General features: G+C 44.4%; 1 protein-coding gene across 1 annotated transcript in view; it reads right to left on the minus strand.

Moving 5' to 3' along the window:
• Positions 1-551: 551 nt before the first annotated feature.
• Positions 552-15,742, minus strand: part of FKBP1B (FKBP prolyl isomerase 1B) — a 50,454-nt gene continuing 35,263 nt past the window's right edge. The window contains exons 3-4 of the mRNA XM_038396354.2: positions 4,736-4,848; positions 552-1,221 (exon numbers count right to left, since the gene is read on the minus strand). Coding sequence (XP_038252282.1) covers positions 1,093-1,221; positions 4,736-4,848 — 242 coding nt within the window. The 3' untranslated portion in view covers positions 552-1,092. The remainder of the gene's footprint in view (positions 1,222-4,735; positions 4,849-15,742) is intronic.

Consider the following 15,742-nt stretch of genomic DNA (forward strand, 5'->3'; position numbering starts at 1 on the left):
TGGTGGTCAGGCATCTCCATGCAGATTTTCAAAAACACTCAGCATTGGCCTAACTCAGCTCCCACTGAATCAGCAGTAAAACTCCCACAGATTTCAATAGGAGTAGAATTAGGCTGACACATTAGCTTCTCAAAGGTATTTAGTTGCCTGGCTCCCACTGAAATCTGGGGCTGAGTGCTTTTGAAAAATCCAACCTATGGTCAGTGGTCTCTTCTATGACCAGGACTGAGGGGTACTGAGCAGCACAGATTTTGTTTGATTGGTCTGGGAGCTGGAGAGCCAGAGCAAGCAGCAAGACTGTCCAGCAGCCTCAAAGAACCCCCTTTATATTCATTATAACCTGGATCTGTTTCTTTTTGAGCCCACAGGTCCCCACAGTGACAACAGTTCAGTTTGTAATTTTTAACAGTATTGTAACATGCTATAGACATATTTTATTCAAGAAAAGAAATCATTAATAAACCGGAAGATCAGTAGTTTCTAGAAGAACTTTTATATTAGAAAAAATGCCCAACTATGTTAAAAGTGAAGGACAAGAAACAAGGCAGAAATGGTAAAGTATCAAGATTTTATTGTTTCCATATTTTTTTAAATTTTCAAATGAGACATTTGTTTAAAACAGCAGCGAGCAAGCACGTACAAGTTGAGAAAAAAGTGGCAAGGCAGGTAACTCCATTTGGCTAATGCCCCTTCATGTACGAGATGTACATTTGATTTCTGAGCACCTTTTGTTTGTCTTGGTTTGTGTACAGTAAGGCAGTGGTTTTTCCATAAGGAATATATATATATATGTATATATATATATATATATGTATTTATCATTGTGAATTTTAATCACATGCAAATTAAATGAAATGTACAACTCAAAAATGTTACAACGGGGGAAATTTTTCTCAGAGCAAAGAAGCTTCTAAAGAAGACAAATATGGACACAACAACTTTAAAAAAGAGGGAAAGGAATAAACAACCTATTGGCATGACAGCTCAAGCAGGGAAGATTGCGACTCCAGTGCGGCCTCCTCTTACCGTAGGGAAGGGGAAAAGAATGGATGATTATCAGCAGATGTCTTCATCCGGCTCCCATGAAAGGCTTTATTCTAACCTGAGCAGCTCCACGTCGAAGATGAGGGTAGCATTGGGAGGGATGACTCCAGGATGGCCTGTGGCTCCGTACGCCATGTCGGGCGTACAGGTCAGCTTTGCTCTTTGTCCTAAGCTCATCTAGTGTTTGGGTGTGGGAGAGGGAGAGGGAGAAGGGGAAAAAATGTGTTAGGAGAAATACAATAGTCAAGTCACTAAGGGGCAGATTTGCAAAGTCAGTGAGAGTTTGGCCCCTAACTCACTTGATGCTTTTGTAAATCTCGCTAAATGCCTATTTACATCTTTAGGCTCCAAATACCTGTGTAAATCTGGTCCCAACAATTTAGCCTCAGATCTCCTGGCTCCCAGTCCTGTTCTTTTACCCCTGGATAACGGCCTCTCATTGGCAATATCTAATAATCCTGTAGTGCCAGTTTTGTAACCCAATGGAATACCCTTTTGCACCAGTGCAGGTCCACATTGTTTCTTTATTAAGGCCTCCTGTGAGCTGCAGAGCTCTCACAAAATCTGCTGACTGCAATGGGAATTACGGACACCTGACAAGTCACAAGAGGCTCTCAACATCTAACAGAATCAAGGCTCTGGATTCAGAAAGGCCCCAACTCAGTAAGGCATGTAAGCATGTGCTTAAATTGACTGGGACTCCTGTGCAGAAGTGCTTTGCTGAAGCCACCACGTGATTTCCAGAGTACTTTGCATCTCCCATTTTCATTGACATCATTGTCTTCACTGTTCAGCCTATTAACCTCTCTCTCCCTGTTTCCCCATTTATCCAATGGTGATAATGCTACCAACCTCCCTCATAAGTGTGTTCCAACGGTTAATGAGTTCATGTTCCCAAGGCACTTTGAGATCCTGAGATGGAAGGTGTTGTCAAAGTGTTCAATAATTATTATTAATTCCTAGTGTGACAATCCACTAGGCGGAGCTAGAGGGTAATTTGTTTCTAGGCAGATTATTGAAAAGGATTTAGGCTACATAATTAATTTAGGGAAGGTAATCGGGGTGTTCTGGGAGGCTATAAATTGATTTATGTGGAATCACTGCCAGAGCTTTAGCTGAGTCGGCTTCTAACAGGGATAAATCTGTTCCCCTTTTTGACCTTAAATGGTCTATCAAATTCATGCTATTTTTGGGACCTCCTCATGATTTTTCATACTAGTCCCAGGACTAAGCATATACACATCTCGTCTCTCTGTGCCAACATCTGCATCACTAAACAAAAAGCACGGCACTTACAGGACATTTGCAAACCGCCACATTATTCACTTTGTGTGTTATATCCCTTCCCTCCAACCATTTGCTGATTTGTCTACTTCAGGGGTTCTCAAACTTCATTGCATCATGACCCCCTTTCAACAATGAAAACTACTACATGACCCCAGGAGGGGGGACTGAAGCCTGAGCAAGCCCGAGCCCCAGGTGGGGAGGAGGGGCAAAGCCAAAGCCCAAGGGCTTCAGTCCCAGGCAGGGGCCTGTAATCTGGGTCCCAATGCCCAGGGCTAAAGCCCTTAGCCTTCAGCTCCAGGCAGTGGTGCGCAGGCTTCAGCTTCAGCCCCAGGCCCCAGCAAGTGTAAGCTAGCCCTGGGGACCCCATTAACATGGGGTCACGGCCCATAGTTTGAGAACCATTGGTCTAGTTAGTTCTTCAGGGTCCGTCGCTTATTCTATGTTTGTACAGAGCCTGGTACAGGGGGATCCTGATCTCATCTCTAGGTTCTACCATAATACAAATAATGCATTTTACTACTATTACTAAAACATGCAACTTGAATGGTGGGCAGGAACTGAACAGTCTTAAAAATACTCTGGGATTCCTAGAATGAACTCGTACCCTCAAAGCATTTATGATTCAAGAGCTGGGAATAATACGGTTAGGAACCGGATTCTTGTCCATTCATATCTGAAACAGCACATTGGTAGGATTGTACTAGCATCTGGATTGTTTCTTATTTGCCCTTTCCCCCCACCTTGTTTTATGCATTAGTAACAAGCTCCAAGCCAAACCTTCATCCAGTCTGAGCTTTGGGACCCAGAAATGTGCAGTTGCAGTGACTTTGCACTGTGGTTTTGTTAGCTCTGTATATCAAACACAGCTCAGCTTCTCTCTTTGCGTAGAGTAGCCCTGCAGCTAAGTGCCTATGGGAAATATGCATTATATTAAAATAGATGGCATTTGGGGTTTTATTGGGATGACACTGTAGCGAGGAGGCGTGGCCTCCCTCAGAGAGTGACAAGGAGAGACCACAACACATCCCCTGGTGGGCTCTCCACCCCAGGAGAGCCACGTCCGCCCTGCTGCAAGTGGAAGGGCGGGACAGAAGGGGAAGTGGGCTCGGATGCATCCTGCCTGCTGCTGGAGCCTGCAAAGGAGCTGCTGGGGCTGCCTCCTGAGGACTGGCCAGAGCTCTCAGAGACGACAGATGCAGGGAGGGAGAAGGAAGCAACCCAGGGAAACCAGGCAACAGTCTGGTTGGGAACCGGCCTGATACAAGGTCAGTGTGTTACAGGTGGATCCCTATTGGCCCAGTTGCGGACCACTGTGACACTATTAGGGCCCTGAGCTGGGGTGTGGTAGAGTTGGGCGGGTCTGCGTCCCCCCTGCCACCCCACCTCTGGGGTGGCACTACTCCCCATCCTTAGACTAGGAGGCCTGCACTCCTCAGGCAACCCTGTCTGAGCCCCATAGACTGTTATTGGTGTTCAGCCTTGAGTGAGTCCCTAGACTCTCTGAGTGCTCACCCTTACCTGAGCATCTAGACTTTATAGTGCTCACCCCTGCTAGGGCTCAGAGACTGCGTAGATTGCAGGCAAGAGCCCACGCATTGCTTTGCTGCCCCACTCTGACTGGGCCTGGGGCTCAAAGACTGCTGTATGTTCTGCCCGTCCAGAGAGCAGAGCACTAGGTGAAGCTAACTCCCCCTTTGAGCACCTTTACAGGTATGCAACATCGAGGAGGCGTGACCTCCCTCAGAGACTGACAGAGAGGGACGACCATGCAGTCTACAGATACTGAAGCCTTAATGACTTGAGGGCAGCCTCCTTTTCCTTGCCCTTGGTTTAACATTCATCGCTGAACATTAAATTGTGCAGTCATGAGTGGAATGTCATAGGGACTTAACAGTGCAGTTCAGTATCCTATTCAGTGAAGGTCAAATTCAGTGGAAGGCATCAAATGCAGCAGGACTGGCCTTCTTCTGTGCAACTGCACGGATGCTGCTCCATGACACACTACCATGCTGGATTATTGTAGGGACTGGGTGGGTTGCACTGACAAGGTGGATCTATAAGCCAACCCTCCGCTGACCTTGTAGAGGGGGAGCTCGGGAGGTTGTGGATGCTGAGTGATTTACAGACAGGAGAGGATTCCATCCTCCACAGCCCACCTGGAGAAGCATGTGCAAAGCCTCGCCATCATGATCAACCCCTGAGTTCTGGCCATCACAATTAGGCTAATCAATGGAGGACTAAGAAATATTACATTAGTATGCATCCCACCATCAGAAAAACCATCCAGGATTATAGACTGTGATTTTGACTTGCCTATCCCGATGTTAAACCATCATTACTGTACTGAACATGCCGGCATGCACTCCAGCTAATTTGGAATTCAGCCAGCATCATCCTTCTGTACCTGTGCAGCTCCTTCCTCAAATCCTTTAATGACTTCTTGTCTTCCGATCTTGAACCTGAAAGGCTTGTTTCGGTCTCTGGAGGAATCAAACTTCTTTCCATTCTGTAGCATCCCTGCCAAAACAACACAAATGATTTCAGTCCCAACTAAGCTTGAAGTTAAGTGCTGAGGGGATGGAGTGACGACTGATGTCTTGGTCAGATCAATCATATATTTCCTTTAAAAAAAAAAAGGCTAATCCAAGATTTATAAGGCAAGAGAACATCATGCAGAGGCATCACAGGTTCTAACAGGAAGTAACTGATTGTAGAACTATGATTTGTATTGAGTAGCAGGTAGAAACCCCAACCAAGACGGGGGCCCCAGTTGTGCACTGTACAAACACACCTGCTTACAAGCTAAATAGCCAAGAGGACAAAGAGTGGGAAGGAAACAGAGGCACAGAGTGGGGAAGCCATTTGCCCAAGGTCAGACTGTGAATCTGTGGCAGATCTAAGATAAAAGCCCAGATCTCCTGTCGCTCAGTCCAATGACCTCATCCCTAGTGCGGGGGTTTTCAAATGTTGTCATAGCGAGCCTCCCTAAGCTACGAAACAAAAGCAATTGCACCTCCCCATAGCTTCCAAAGGCAACACAAGGAACTGAACGTCCTACACTCCACAGAATACGAGTAATAAAGTAGAAGGGCTTTGAGCAATAGAGCTATAATAAAGTCATAAAGCACCTCCTGCATTAGCTCACAGTTCTGTTCAAAGCCCACACATAGCAGCAGCTAAATAACATTGCCCAGATGTTGTGGGAATTCATATCACCAAACAATTACCAGTTGTGTCAGTAGCCACCACTCCTACCTTATCAGTGGGGTGAGTGAGCTTGTTTCCACAAAATAGTAGCGTTCGACACCTTGTCCCCATACCCAGTTCTCACAGGCCCTGGGATGAGGAGATGGGCTCATGGGTGCTGGGCTCACAGGCAGGGAGTGGGGCCCTTCTTTAGTGCAGGTGCCCCGCAGGTGGGGTCCGTGGAGTTCCAGGGCAGGGGGCAAAGCAGGGGAGTCAGAGCATGGTAATCACCAGTTCATCAGCACTGTGAGCTCCATGTAGGTCCGGTGCAGCAGGATGTGGATGCAAAGCTGGTAGCCAGGATTGGCCACCACTGTGGTGGTCTCCAGGGCTGGGGGAGCTGGGGCCAAGGTGGGACCGCCAGCAGCTGAGACCAGCGGTGGTGGAAAAGTTCTCTTTCTGGTACACCCAATTTGCCCAGCGCTGTTGCCCAGAGACAGGTGGCAGCTCAGTAGTGCAGGAGGTTGGGGGGCTAGACACAACATTCCAAGTGGCAGTCAGGGGTCCCATAGTGCAGCAGGTATCAGTCAGGCATGAGTGCCATCCTGGATTTCAGGTGCTTGAACGACACTCCAGACCACTATGGCAGCATTACACCTGGACCATAAGACAGGCAATTGATACCTCTGCTGGCACACACTCACACTTCACGCTTTATGGCACACCCCATAGCTGGAAAACTTCTGTCTTAAACCACACAGCTTGTCCATTAACGTACCGTGTTGATATTAGATGTCTGATTTAAACCTGAACGTGAGGCACTTACTGTCACAGTATAGGGTAACTGCAGCTATATTCCCACTTTGTGGTCCCTCAAGGTCACCCACTCTAGGCTCCCAGCTCTTCAGCTGTCAACTGTCTGGAGGAGAGACCTGTCCCTCCTGACCAGGAGCTTTTCCCGGCTGCACAGTTCCCTGCCTACACTGTAATAACACCAGCAAGTCAGACTGCCAAACAGGCAAGCCTCAACGCTTTGCTCTCTCTTCTAAGCCTATGAACCATGCAATCACCAGCAGTTATGAATTACCACACAGCTCTTTCTAAGCAAGCCCATTTATTCTTAAGGTGAACCTTACAGAGAAAACAAACATATAAAAAACAATAAAAGTTCCTATGCACATGCTAACAGCTTACCAAAGGTCACCCACCTGTCTTATGGAGCCTCAGTAGGCCAAAGCCCTGCCAATCTTTCCCAGGAAGGAACAGGGCCCCCCTTCGACAGAAAGTCCTGTCTGTTTGCTGGATAAGAAAGAAGGCCCTGAGTCAGTTTAAACTCAGGCTATTTATCCAAAAGCCCTTTCTTTGTCTGTTGGCCTCTGGAGAATCCAGTTTGAACTAATATATGTGTACCTCTCCATTGGATGGTACTTCTCTGGAGGTGCTACAACCTGAGTGAATTTTCCTAATCACACCCCAACCCTGCCTCATTTTTCTTAATTCCTGGAGGAGCTGAGGTCATCCTCTCCCATGGTATTACATACGACCCCTGGCCCACAATGATACATAAACTTAATACAGTAAGATCTCCCCAAAGATATTGCAGGAAATTGCCACATCTGTCTTGAAAGTTACTAACACACCATCTTCTCCAGTCACAGATTTCATGTTGGAAAATAAGACATGATATCACTGGCACCAACGGGACAAGAGCATGCAGGACTTCATGGTGCCTCACTTAAGGTTGCCAACTCTCCAGGATTGGCCTGGAGTCTCCAGGAATTAAAGATTAATTTTTAATTAAAGATTATGTCATGTGATGAAATCTCCAGGAATACATCCAACCAAAACTGGCAACCCTAGCCTCACTTCAGCACAAATACCTACAGTTTCCAGTGCAGAAGGGTGAAATAGATCACCGCTTTTACGTGAGGCCCTAACAGCCTGGTCAAGGGTGGACAGAGACATTAAGGGTATGTCCACACTGCATTGTAAACCCAGGTCAGTGGGACTTGGGCTTGTGGACTCAGTGTTTCCAAACCCACACTTGAGCATCCGCATTTCATTGTAAACCTGGGCTGACAATTGCTGGATCCAGGTCTCACAGCCATGCTAACACGTCCATACTGCACTGTGCAGACCTGATGACTTGGGTCTGCATCTTGACCCAACTGTAACTGCAACCATACTGTAAAATGGCAGGGTCTAGACCCAAATCACAGCAGGACTCAGGCTCTGACCCACTCTGCTAGCAGGTTCCTAGGATCCAGGTCATGAGTGCTTGCTGACCTGAGCCAGACTGATTTGTGTGTGGACAGAAGGAAGGCTTGGGCTCAGACCTGAGTTAGAAGGGTTAGTGTACAGTGCAGACATAACCTGAGGGTACATTTATACTCCAATAAAAAAAGAGCACCGAGTCTCAGAGACCAGGTCAGCTGACTTGAGCTTGCAGGGCTCGGGCTGTGGGACCATAAAATTGCAGTGCAGACATTCTGGTTCAAGCTGGAGCCTGGGCTCTGAGACCTTCTCTTCTCCCACCCCATCAGCCTTGCAGGGTTTCAGAACTTGTGCTCCAGCCTGAGCCCGAACATCTGCACTGCAATTTTATAACCCCAGAGCCCAAGCCCTGCGAGTCCAAATCAGCTGACCTGGGCCAGCTGCAGCCATTATTGCGGGTCTTTTATTGCAGCGCAGACATACCTAAGTGACCTCCCTAAGCCTACCCAGTGGGTCACAGGCAGAGTGTGATTTAAAACTCAGGACTTCCTGATTTGCATCCCAAACTTATTCCTCTAGATCATTCTGCCTCAGGTCCTTCAGACTGTCTGTTTGGGGACCTGTTCAGATGTCACTTATTGCACAGTAATGTGCATACTGACAGCACTCTATAAATAATACGTGATAAATGTTAACTCCAGCCTTTGTGTGAACCCTGCCAAGGGTTTATTAACAAAGTATACACAATATCATCAGCATTTTATGATCAGAGGTGTCATCCTGCTTGACGACTGCACATTAGTACATCCTCACCCGCTATTTTTCCAGATTGTTACAAAATCTATCACTTTTTAAAAATATGGGTTATACAGATCAAAGGTGCAAATCTGTTAAACTGTGTATAATTTATCCTTCCCAGCAGCTAGGAACAAGTCTGCTTTCACACAGACTAGTGTTTCCCAATCTTGTTTTCAATGTAAACGGTGCTTTGTGTGCTCCAGTACAAACACCAGCAGTGTTATAAATATCCCTCTGCCAGTAAACTCTCAGACTACATGCTGAAATACTTCCAGCTGAGACAATCTCCTTATGCCATTTTGACCAGGTTTAACTCAATCCCAGTTGCTGCTGGTAAAGGGCCAGATCTTCAGCTGGTGAAAACGGGCTCAGCTCCACTGACTTCAGCAGATTTATACCAGCTAAGGAACTGGCTTAAAGTTATCTAAAATTAAAGTGAACCAAGCCCTAGAGAAAAAAGAAAAGGAGTACTTGTGGCACCTTAGAGACTAACAAATTTATTAGAGCATAAGCTTTCGTGAGCTACAGCTCACTTCATCGGATGCATCGGTAATGCATCCAATGAAGTGAGCTGTAGCTCACGAAAGCTTATGCTCTAATAAATTTGTTAGTCTCTAAGGTGCCACAAGTACTCCTTTTCTTTTTGCGAATACAGACTAACACGGCTGCTACTCTGAAGCCCTAGAGAGTATTCTGCAGGGAGCGATCCTGCAAGGAGATGGAATTGTCTGGGACTCTGATCAAAGCAGAGGACTGAGAGTCTTAATGATGTGGTTCTGCCACCAAATACCTGTGGGACCTTGATCAAGTAACCAAACCTCAGTTTACCCTTCTATAAAACGGAGATTACTGACTTGACCAACATCAGACAGTGAATTGGTGGCACGACCAGGAATAACAGTATTAATTATGAGGTTTACCCTAACTCAGGGGTCTGGGGATGCTTAATTGAATAATACTTCTAAAGTGCCTTCAGAACTTCAGTTGAAAGAGGCTATAGCAGCACTGATTGTTGTTATAAATAGGTCTTCTCCAGCTGTAACTTTTGATTCTATGATCTTATCAAACTAACTCGGGGAAAAGTGGCAGCTGCTATCTTGACACATGGGACCCAGGCAAAGCTCTGCAGGACATTAGACAGGAGGCTCTTTGAAGAAGAACAGGAATTTCTAAGTGCTTGTTTCTATTTTCATGTTCTTAACAAGCCACACAGATTCTTCTAGACTAACTATGAGATCACAAGCAAAGAGAATGAAAAATAAACATTTTAGGGGCAAAGTGTTGAGTAGTTTGGGTCCCAAATTTAAGGAGGGGCAAAGGGGCTTCAATCCAGCCTTTGTAAAGGGGCTTCAATCCAGCCTTGGTAATTCCCTTTGGAGATTCATAAAATCTAGAGATAGAAAAGACTTGTTGGATCACCCAGTCCCAGATAATACAGGGCTGTTCCCTATAGTCCATTTGCCAGTGTTTTGACTAGCCTAAAGATCGCAAGCAATAGAGCTTCCATCACTTCCTAGGAGGACTTTTCTACATACCACTACATCTCAGTTAGGAAATTTTCCCTCCGGTGTGCACACAAATGGGGCTCATATTTGTAATGATATCATCTGTGCACATATGTCAAAGTGCTCAAAAATAGTACATGCAAGAGACCGTGTGGACAAAACTGCACAGGTACAAACAGACAATTTTTGAAACTTTGTCTCACTACGAAGAGAAATGTTTGCTTGAGAACATTTTATTTGAAATTGATTTTTTTATTTTGACCATGTCCCTTTAATGTGTGGAAGTGTTTGTATCCAAAAGAAAAAGGAGAATTACAAAATTTACTATAAAACCATCTTTAAAAAAATTAAAGAATAATCAAAATATATAATATAAATAACTTTACCATGTTTCAGTGTTTCCTATAGGTTACTGAAAATCAAAGGCAAGACATGTTTAATTATCAGAGGTGTAATGTGAATTGGTAAAGACTCAGTCTACAAAATCCCTCTGATCACATTTAAGGACAAACATTATGACCCACACTGGATAGGAAGTAATAGGTGTTATGTGTACAAGAGACCCCAACACCTATTTTCAGGAGCTCTTTAAATCCAAAGTTGAGCTGTGATCGACATAACATAGGGGTGACCCTGCATTGTTTAGCCAGATAAAGCTCCCATTGACTTCAACAGAAATAAAATGTGAACAATTTGTACCATCTTTCAAAGCAAAACTAAATACTATCATCCTTAGCATCATTTGAAACAAAGGGCATTTGTATGGGAATTCAATTTAGACACTATCAATGGAAGTAATAGCAGGTACAAACAGCAAAAAATCACAGCAAATATCTTGGTGGCATAAGAGGGGAAAACAGAAACAAACATGTTGCGAGTGAGCTCAACAGGAACAACGGGAAGACACTGCACAAATAACTGGAACAACACAGCAATAGGAAGATTTCAGGCTCCTAAACAAACAATTTATGGATGGTGACATTAAATGAAAATATGGAGGGCTGGGAAAATTCTGCATCACTCACAGGACTGGTTATGGACCAGAGAGTCTTTCACTGATAGGCCACTGGTTTTTATCACCCCAGATTAGTAGAGACTGAAAGTGATTACCATTTGAAGGTTGTCTGGTGTCCGATATGAAGCAAGTTGGTGATCTCAGTTCCCAAGTGTTCACATGATAAAGGTCACCACACAGTCAGCACTCTTGTTGGTCATCTCATTAGAGAAGCTAAGGATTGAGACTGATCTACCCTTTCATCCCTAGAGATCTTCTGGGACGGGGGGAGGTACGCTGTGCAGGAAAGCTTGCATTGCCACTGCATGTGCTATACCTATTCTATAGACAAATAGAGGCTTCAGTCTCCAAGCCAGTACTATTTATGAGCAATAAATGAAGTTAAGAGATTCATTATTATTGTTGTTCACTGGTTACACTGAATTAAAATATTTTCTGTGGAAGTTCCTCTCCAAAGTAAAGAACAGCAAAATCTCGAGAAAGATCAACACACTTGTCTGCCTGGTTCCCATGAAATCACTATGTACTATAAATGAAGAGAATATTTCAGTGTACATGTTATTTCAAAGAACACGATCCAAGAACATCTTGTCTGTTTCTCTCACTTTAAAGCCCCTCCCTCCCAAAGCAACAAGCACCACTATATAACAAACAATATCATCATCACCAGACTTGACACATACCATCTGTTGCATCATCGATAACTGCTTACAACTTCATCTTCATCTGCCTTAGACAGAGGTTGTTAACATGTGACCTAATGGAGCTCGCTCCTTATCATGGGTTCTCTCTGTATCCAAACACAATTCCTGTGAAGAGCTCTCCTACGAGTCCCTGTCTCTAAGGCTCCTAGTAATCCATCCATTCCTAGTAAATTTGCCTATCACAGGTTGTGATCTGAGTGCTGTGCCTTGAGGTGATGGGGTCTTAGAGTTTAGAGGCTGTCTCTGATACTAGGGAGGTGTGTTGAGTTCATCCCTGCATTGCAGGAGTCTGCATTGTATCCTTTACTGATGTAGCTCGACCAGGGTCAGAGATGCCTTCTGCTTTCTGTAGGCATCTTGACATGGCATGAATGGGGCTCTTCATATATTTATCTACTACTTTTCCTGGTAGCCAGCCTAGTGAGGTTTCCAGGCAGACTGTATCTCTGAGCTGGAAGACAGGTAGGAGTATGGTTGTCTGCGCATTGTGTTTTTTCCACCTGTTTTGCAATGGCTTCAGTGAGACAAGAGCTTTCTTTGAGGTGTTGGGGTCCAGTGACACACATAATGAGGGAAGATTTGTTCTCAGCATCAGGACTGTGCTCGGGAGCACTCCATTCCGCACTTGAAAAGAGCTGAGTGTGGAACTTTACCTGATGCAGTCATTCTGTTAAACACCGATTTCTTTATTCGAATGGTTCTCTCTGCCATGCCATGCAGAGATCTTGGATTGGAATGTGAGTGCAAGTCTGCAAGATCTTGCGACATGATCCATTTCTTTACTTACAAATGGAATGTGATCATTCAGTAACTCCTTGGAATACCTGGAGTTATAAATATGACAACCGCTGCATGTGCTACATCATTAATGTCATCACAAATGTTTGCTGAAGGCAAAGATACCTGCAACAATTTTGTGCACTGATGTCTTAGGAATCTAGTGAGGCCATAATGATTCAGATTGGCTGCCCTGTGTTCTTAACATACGTTGCATACTTCAATAAGTACCATTATGTGTTGGGCCACTCTCAGGCAGTACATTATCTCATTGGCTTGTGAATCTGTTTCTTGCATGCCCGGCCCTGCTGTGCTTCATATAAAAGCTATTGCCTCATGTTTTTGAGGAATACTTATTCTGTTACCTGATATTAATAGCCCTGACTGTGAGGCAATCATGTGTTTCAAAGCCCAATATGGCTTTCGTTTAGGACTGACTTGTCTCCTCCTTCCATGGCCAACCATTGCATACAGTTTTTTCCAAGGCTTGCAGATGAGTGTCTTTTAATGTGTCTTGTGATCTGTGTAGCATCCCCATACTTAATATCAAGGTGACATCAGTATCATAAACAGCTTTCTCTTCAAAGAGTTCAGAATCTGATTCTGTAGATTGCTGGCTACAGCCTTAGATTGTATGTTTTGAAATCAGCATTTCTTTACCAATCGTGTGTATAACTTTCAGATCATCTCTCTGTAGTTGAAGTAGCATGTGCTATTACCTGGCAGGAATTTCAAGGGGTTTCCCAAGGGGTTTAAAGAATATGGTCTCAAGTGATTTATGATGGTCTGAAGTAAATGAAATTCAATAAGGACAAATGCAAAGTACTCCACTTAGGAAGGAACAATCAGTTGCACACATACAAAATGGGAAATGTTTCAGAGTAGCAGCCGTGTTAGTCTATATTCGCAAAAAGAAAAGGAGTACTTGTGGCACCTTAGAGACTAACAAATTTATTAGAGCATAAGCTTTCGTGAGCTACAGCTCACTTCATCGCATTTATGATTTATGCATTTATGCATCCGATGAAGTGAGCTGTAGCTCACGAAAGCTTATGCTCTAATAAATTTGTTAGTCTCTAAGGTGCCACAAGTAAAATGGGAAATGACTGCCTAGGAAGGAGTGCTGAGAAAAGGGATCTGGGGGTTATATGGACCACAAGCTAAATATGAGTCAACAGTGTAACACTGTTGCAAAAAAAGCAAACATCACTCTGGGATGTACTAGCAGGAGTGTTCTAAGCAAGACACGAGAAGTAATTCTTCTGCTCTACTCCGTGCTGCTTAGGCCTCAACTGGAGTATTGTGTCCAGTTCTGGGTGCCACATTTCAGGAAATGGACAAATTGGAGAAAGTCCAGAGAAGAACAACAAAAATGATTAAAGGTCTAGAAAACATGACCTATGAGGGAAGATTGAAAAAAATAGGTTTGTTTAGTCTGGAAAAGAAAGGACTAAGAGGGGACATGATAACAGTTTTCAAGTACATAAAAGGTTGTTACAAGGAGGAGAGAGAAAAATTGTTCTTCTTAACCTCTGTGGGTAGAACAAGAAGCAATGGGCTAAAATTGCAGCAAGGGAAGTTTAGGTTAGGTTCCTAACTGTCAGGGTGGATAAGCACTGGAATAAGAAGGTTGTCGAATCTCCATTATTGGAGATCAAATTTAAGAGCAGGTTAGACAAACACCTGTCAAAGATGGTCTAGATAATACTTAGTCCTGCCATGAGTGCAGGGGACTGGACTAGATGATCTCTCAATGTCCCTTCCAGTTCTACGATTCTATGATCAGATTGCACTTGCATTTCAGCACTGTCACAGGGTGACACTGACCCTTTAAGAAGGAACAAGGTTAGTGCCTCTGTAAGTGATCAGCTGATCCCAGTTGAGCTTTAAACTAGGGCACCTGGGCTTAGAGCCAGAGAGACCAGGTGTGGGGGAGCCTGGGTGAGTCAGGAAGAGACAATGAGAGTAGACATGGGGCTCTCACTGCCTGCTCCCTGGGAATAGGTAGCCCAGTTGAATAAGGTCTGCCTGAGTCCCCTGGGAGGAGCAATAGAAGGGACCTGAGAACTAAAGAGGGGAACTCCTAAGAGCTGGAGCCCAGGGAACTGTGTTTTTATTGATTTGACCTAAATTTGGACAACAAAACGGCATAACAGAGACTGTGAGTAGGGCAGTGGGTCCTTTGGAGGCTGGGGAAGAGGACCTTGTTACAAGCACCTTGTTAGGTACGGGATGGCATTTTTTGGTGGGAAATGCAATAGTTCTTTTTCAATTTGGGTGTAATGTTTTCTGCCTCTGTTACATAATATAGGCACAATAACTTCATCTTGCAGTGAACAGGCTCCTAAACAGTCTTTAGATGCATCTGTTTGAATAGTGAGCTGCTTGTTAGGATCACAGAATCCAACTACTGGTGTATTGCAGGCTGTCATTTTCAATTGCTGCAGTGTCTTGTCTTGTTATGGTGCCCACTGCCAGATTATGTCATCCAGTAGCAACTTTCTCAGGGGATCCATCAAAGTTGCTTCACTTGGGATGTATTATACTAGAAATTCAGCCATCCCTAAAATCCCCTGAAGTGCCATTTTATCTTGTGGGGGTTTACATAACCAAAAAGCAATTGGGAAAATCATGCCTAACCCTGTGAGACAGGAGAGAGAGAGAGAGGGCATCGCATTATGGAGCTTCCTGCTAGAAACAGACAATAATGACGAATGATCATGGGGGCTCAAACCCTAATCACAGTGAGTGTGTAGCCAGCCCCATGCTGGATGGATCATACCTTCCTCGGACATATATAAGGGCTCTTGCCTTTTCTTATACTTTGGCAACACTAGTTCTTCTTTGATGGTGTGTGCATAGATGCGTACAGTTCCAGTTCTTTGAATTAGGTTGAGATCAGTGCCAGCTTTTTTACCAAATAGTTGTTAGACATTTTAATAGTAAAAAAAATTGTCCTTAGCTGTTGCTGCTGTGAAGGTGATTTCTCTTTCAGGTTCTGTCCTAGAGACACCACATGTTACTAGTATAAAATTAGGCTGTCATACGCAGACTGGACCCGGAATCTGTGTTAAAATATGTGCTGGGATAATATTAGCCTCAGCCCCAGTAACGAGTCTGAATTTTATAGGAAACCTCCTTTATATATGGAGTCAAATACCAAGCTTCTGCTGGATCAGCTCTGGGACTTTGGTTATCTCAACACTGTCCCT

Source organism: Dermochelys coriacea, chromosome 3 (assembly GCF_009764565.3).
Source record: "Dermochelys coriacea isolate rDerCor1 chromosome 3, rDerCor1.pri.v4, whole genome shotgun sequence".
In the NCBI taxonomy this organism is placed as follows: domain Eukaryota; kingdom Metazoa; phylum Chordata; order Testudines; family Dermochelyidae; genus Dermochelys; species Dermochelys coriacea.